Genomic DNA, 6,405 nt, shown 5'->3' on the forward strand with positions numbered 1-6,405 from the left:
GATATGTACGACCAGGTGCTGAAGTTTGGGGCCTACATAGTGGACGGGCTGAGGGAGTACAAGCAGCCAGTACTGGTTTACATCCCCCCACAGGCTGAGCTGAGGGGAGGCTCCTGGGTGGTCATAGATCCCACCATCAACCCACGCCACATGGAGATGTACGCCGACAAGGACAGCCGGTGAGTTGGACTGAAAAAAGGGCAGAATGAGTATCATCTTTACCAAACCGCCTATGTTCAATTCAAACCGTTCTCGTCGCCAGAGGTGGAGTTTTGGAGCCTGAAGGAACGGTGGAGATCAAATTCAGGAGGAAGGACCTGGTGAAGACCATGAGAAGAGTGGATCCGATCTACCTGGGCCTGGCTGAAAGACTGGGTGAGTCCTATACTTAAATTCTAATTATAGCTCTTTATGGGTGCCTTTGTCCCCCTTGGCCTTGTCCTCATTTTAGTAAGGTGCAATATATCAGCTGGGAGCGTGTGTGCTTCCACTGTCGTCCTTTATTCGGTGTTGATTGTATCATCTTCACCGCGCTCCCCCCCCCGGAGACGTGTCAATCACAGCCTGCACGGATCAATCACTGCTCTCCTGTCTCTCCTGCACAGCCTATTGATTTTCCTCCCGGCTCAGAGCAACTGTGGTCCAATGCTGTGTGGGCTTGGTGCTGTGGGCGCACTGGTGGAATGGAGGGTTACTGTGGAGGGTTTGAGAGCTTACAGATTGGAATTGACATAAATCAGTCTTTGCTGACAGCAGCCAGGGGTGGGGGGAGCTCTGAAACAAAATGCTGTTAGCAGGAGTTATTTCACCGCTTGCTGATGCAGAACATGATTTGATGGTAATGGGACTATAAGATAAGGGAAGGCTAACTATAGGACTGCTACGTGAGAATTCTTGGCGTTCACTTGAACATTGTTTTTCCTGTTAAAAGCGATTCCTTGTCCATATACACGACCGGTAATCAAAACCTGCAGACACACACAGTTTTATCAAATGACCTGACGGCAGTGTTTTCCGGTGTCGTTTTCCAACAGGAACACCAGAGCTGAGTCCCCCCGATCGCAAAGAGCTGGAGACCAAGCTGAAGGAGCGCGAGGAGTTTCTCCTGCCTATCTACCATCAGGTGGCTGTGCAGTTTGCAGACCTCCACGACACCCCAGGTCGCATGCAGGAGAAGGGCGTAATAACGGTGAGCACTTCTTGCAGGCATGTATTTGCTACAGTGTGGGTGTGCGGTATGTGACTAACCTGAAAAGCCCACAGGAGAGCATCGGTCTTGCTGCTGCTGCTGCTGCTGCTGCAGCTGCACCTGCCTAGTGAATAATGTTTGGTCTCACTAGGCCGTGAGACTCCTCCTCATAATTATCTTGTGATGACCCTGGTCAATCACTTTAGAAACCACAGAGCAGCCTCAGGCAGGCCTCATCTCATCCTCTGCCTTCCCAATCCCATTTTTCACATACAACCATACACACACACTCACGTTGACTGCCATCCATCTGTGAGAGGCCCTTCTGGTCATGTGAGCAGTGTATTTTGTACACACAGTATGTACTCGAAAGACTTACCAACTGCAGTGGTCTGCATGGTCAACTCAAGTCCATCAGCAGAGGAATCTGTAATAGTGGGTTCTAAAATCCTCCCTTCGTCAGTCCACTTGCTTTACAGTGTGAGAGGTTTCTGTGACATTAATTAACCTACAATAAACAGTGTTACACTTGTACATTCACAACAGATGAAAGGATTCCTACACACAGACCGTTGCATATCCTGTAAGTTGTTTTATGAACCCACAGCCTGATGTTATGGAATCAAAATAAACAGCCATTTCTCAAATCAAGCCAAATATACAGCACAGACCTCTTTTGCCAGATAGTCTGATTTCCCTAATGAGTACTATGTCATTGTGACATCCCAGGAATTGGTTGAGACGGGCAGAAAATGAGTCCCCTATAAATTCACAAAGAATGAAATGCGCCGAATTATGTGTTGACATTTAATAAATTGCAAAACGTAGGTGATAGTAGCTTCTAATAACAGACGATGCATTAACATTATTATTTCTTTTGTCATTTGCTTATCGCAGGATATCCTTGAATGGCAAACATCCCGTCAGTTCTTTTATTGGCGCCTGCGGCGCCTGCTGCTGGAGGACACGGTGAAGAGCAAGATCCAAGCAGCCAACAGCGAGCTGACAGACGGCCAGATCCAGGCGATGCTGCGCCGCTGGTTTGTGGAGGCCGAGGGGGCCGTTAAGGTAAAACCCACCACTTTGTTTTACAGTCGCTCAATATTCACTTGTGAATATGTGAACTGGACTTTGTATTGAACTCAACATGAATTATTTAAAGCAGCATACCTACATGATGAGTGTATTGATGATGATACTATTTATTCAGCTTGCACCGATTCTTTATATCTACTTAATTTGAGTGATCAGTTTGTGGTTCTGTAGAGTTTCAAAAGGGTAAATAATTACCATATAATTACTCCAAACATCTTCTACAATAAAATCCAAATCGAAGTAAAGCTAAGAGATTGAATATGCCCCCCCCCCCCCCCCCCCCACTCACTTTCACACCAAAACAAAAGACTGTGATAAAGCATGAGCAGCACATTTGCTGGGACTTGTCATTTTTAAAAATGTATTTTTAGATCCACACAGTTGAAGTATCTCCTCATATCCAAAGACATCATGTCCAGCCTTCTGTGAGAGACTTTGATTATAGTTCAGAATTAGCCATTTAATGCTGGCAGCAATCCGTCATTTCAGGGGAGTGTGTCGATGCTCAAGTAAACACCCTCTTAGCCCCTGGGAATGATTACAGACGCCTTTTCTTTTTATCCTGAAACCCCTATCCCGTCCCCTCAAGGTGCACCAGATAAAGAAATAGTAAGCAGTCCTATTAAATCATGGTGATGGAATAAAGATGGTCTGATAGCTGGTAGTTAATGAAAATAAACATCCCTCAGAGGTACATACATGCTGTACCTTCCAGCCCGGTCTCAGTGCTCTGAGGACCGGCCGCAGGGGTGACACGAGCCGGCCCGGTGTTTGAGATCTCCTCAGAAGTGGTCTTCTTGTTAGCTAATATATTATCCCAATCAGGACTGGCTGTCTTAAACCACAATTAATCACAGCCCTGGCACGTGCAGATAGGAGAGCAACACGCTGTTTCTTAATTAAAAGCAAACAGATTAAAAATGATTAATAAGGGCATTAAATGTTCTTGTGGACCTCAAACAGGACTGTTCATAAAAAAACGGAAAGAGACCATTAAACCCCTCAGCCCCCCAAATCTTGGCTAAGCCCTCCAGCCTGGCTTTGTTTGGGATCAGAGATGCCAGCACTCATGAATACTAATTTTTCCTATCAGGTCCAGTCAACAAGACCTTGTGCCTGTCCATCCCTTTTGTTGTTTTTGATGTTTATGTGCTGATTCATGATATTTTGTTCATTCGTGTGGTATATAAGATTTAATTTTTTCCTTTTTTTAATGTTAAGGTTCATGTAGAAAACGTGAGGTTTTCAGGCTTTGTCTATCCCAAACTAGGTGGAATCACAAATGATTAATCATCTCTCATGTAACCCCCCCTGCATTGTACAGGCCTATCTGTGGGATAATAATGAGGAGGTGGTAGCATGGCTGGAGAGGCAACTAGCTGAAGAAGAGGGAGCGAGGTCCGTCGTCGACGAGAACATCAAGTACATCCGCCGAGATCACATCCTCAAGCAGATACGCAGGTGATCATTCTAAACCACGCAGGTTCAGCGTGGGGAAGAGTCATTACTCTCATCCGCCCACCTGGCACACGCATGTGAAAATCCAGCCGTTCCTTGCATGATGATGATGCGGGTGTTCTTATTGTTTTGTCCTTCACTTTCAGCCTCGTTCAAGCCAATCCAGAGGTTGCCATGGATTCGATCGTGCACATGACCCAGCACATATCACCCACACAGAGAGCAGAGGTGGTGCGCATCCTGTCCACAATGGAGACGTCGGCCTCCTCCTAGTGGGAGCTCGGCCTCGCCTCCCCTGCCTGGTTGAAGCTCAGCTCAGGCCGCAGCCACAGCCACGAAAGGAGCCCGCCTCAGCCAGACCCCCTGACTGGGTCCCGGGCTGGAAACCGAAGCTGGAGGAGCCAACGTGACGGCCCCATGGCGGCTGCCAGGTTACTGATGAATCGTTGGCTATGATTCTCACTAAGCAAGAGTTCACAATACTGACATCATTTATGACATTCTGTAAATTGTATTACATGTAAGCTTGATAAATCAGTGTATTTTGAATTCAAGTGCAATTTGAAAAAATGCCTCAAGTAATATCTGGTGACTAATATGTAATAATATGTTTGGAGTTTACACAGTTGGCCCAAGTGGATGTTGGTTCCACGATAATCAAAGGCCTCAACAACGCATTAAGAATGCCGTTGTCATATTTAAATGCGCCATTGGTTTGTGACATATGCTTGTTAAGATTTGCAAGTGTTTTGATGACCAAGTCGACAATGACAACACATTGCTGGGGGCATTAGGGAGGAAGGTGGTTTTTACACTCTTAAAAAGGGAGCACTTAGTTACTGAACAAAGCCGGGGAACACTATAACAGATCTGGACAGGAGAGCCCAGCAGGGAGCGGGGACACGCTCCCTTTTAGACCCCGACTGTTTCACAGTTACCCTGCAGCGAGCAAAGGGCAGCTCGCCTCACAACAAAACCACAGCTGTCCCTTCTGTTCCTACAGTACGCACATGCTGCTCCCCATGCACTTTACTGCTTACTGTTCCCTCACATTGTACCCAGAACCAAACCTGCAGTTTTAACTGGTGCATCTTGCATACAAACACACACACACACACACACACACACAGGTACACGCACAAATGGTACAAAAAGTCCTAAATACAGAGATGATAATAGTGTGTAATGAGCATTGACGGCTGTTCTACAGAGTGAATAATAACGTGCTTCTTTAGAATAATAGCTAGTTTTAGTCATTGCTCTTAATACTAATTATTACAAGTTGAGTTGTTGTTTTTTTACTAAAATATTTTTGGGGAATTTATGCTAATTGGATGGTTTAATCATTTAATGTCTATTTGTGAAAGAACAAAAGCTGCTTTTCACTGGACTTATGTTACACTTTAAAGATGGTGTCTAATTTTCACTGTAATCCACACTAACCGTTCTATTTAAAGTTCGTACCTCATGTATGTGAATTGTTACTACTTTTTAATATTTTTTTGAAAATCATGTTGAATTGCATATGACTTCTCTACTTGAGTTGTTACCAATAGACAGGCAAGTTGTGCCGACTGTATGAGAGTACGTTATAATAGTCGGGGAAGCGGCACCCTAATGTTGAATTGAGTGGTATGGATCGTGTCGTATGCTCAAATGCAGAAAATGCAACATCAGCAATGTGAAACGGCTTTGTGCTCAGTGCTGTGCCTTTTAATGTGACTGTATTGACGTTGTGTCCAGTTGCTTTATAAGTAACTGGTTGTTTCCTATTCAAGGATGGGGAACAATTTACAGTGTTGAACTCTAACTGTGTCTGCAAATCTAATAAAGCTTACCCAACTGATTGATGTGTGTGTGTGTGTTTTAAATTTCTATTTTTGTTAGCTAATACATAAATAAGAGTTTTAACAAAATTCAAGTTTCCAAGAATTTGCAGTAATTTAATTTGTCAATTATTTTTTTATATATTGATGATCCTCAGGACAGATAATCACATCACTGGAAGCCTCATTAATTTCAGCAGTCAGAACAAAGTCTGTTACTCTGGAGAGACATTTTCTGATTACTCGAAAATGATAGTCTTCCCATTCCTCAATCCACAGATGATTAAAGTGGCATTTTCTTCCTGGCTTTTAAACTTCAACAGTATTAAGGAGGATGAAGCAGATCAAACAAACATTGGGGAATCTATCTCATCCTGCCTTTTTTTTTTTGTATTTTTGTCTCATTCTTTCATATCATCCCCTTGGCTCTGTCAACTCTTTTACCATCCTACCAACAAATATGTAAGACAAATTGAGTTGCATGCACCCAATACCCAGCACAATTATAGCAGGCCCAATAAGAAAATGAGTCATTTGGTGGTATAATTGGAATTGTGCCTTGCTTGGTCTCTGGTCTCCCAGAGGGTTTTGCTCATTTGTGGTGCCATGCTAGGCTGGCTAATTCTCCTTTTAATCACAGACAAACTGCACAATCAGGTTCCTCCTCAACCGCCGGGCTGGAGGGAACAGGAGGGTTTGGTGAAACTGGCAGGAAACGGCTCAATGTTGTCCCTTTCTCATTGCGGATCGGCATTTATAATAAAATACATTTAGTCACATTGACTGTCTTGAAAGGCTTTGTTTGCCTTTTTTATGTGTTTTTTTTTAATACCCATT

General features: G+C 44.1%; 1 protein-coding gene across 3 annotated transcripts in view; it reads left to right on the forward strand.

Moving 5' to 3' along the window:
- Nucleotides 1-5,588, forward strand: part of acaca (acetyl-CoA carboxylase alpha) — a 28,494-nt gene extending 22,906 nt beyond the window's left edge. For all 3 annotated transcript variants that reach the window (XM_084029201.1, XM_084029202.1, XM_084029203.1), the window contains 6 exons: nt 2-179; nt 263-375; nt 1,035-1,189; nt 2,087-2,257; nt 3,609-3,745; nt 3,889-5,588. In XM_084029201.1, coding sequence (XP_083885327.1) covers nt 2-179; nt 263-375; nt 1,035-1,189; nt 2,087-2,257; nt 3,609-3,745; nt 3,889-4,015 — 881 coding nt within the window. In that variant the 3' untranslated portion in view covers nt 4,016-5,588. The remainder of the gene's footprint in view (nt 1; nt 180-262; nt 376-1,034; nt 1,190-2,086; nt 2,258-3,608; nt 3,746-3,888) is intronic.
- Nucleotides 5,589-6,405: the final 817 nt, after the last annotated feature.

The sequence above is a fragment of the Eutrigla gurnardus genome (assembly GCF_963514095.1).
Source record: "Eutrigla gurnardus genome assembly, chromosome: 15".
In the NCBI taxonomy this organism is placed as follows: Eukaryota; Metazoa; Chordata; class Actinopteri; order Perciformes; family Triglidae; genus Eutrigla; species Eutrigla gurnardus.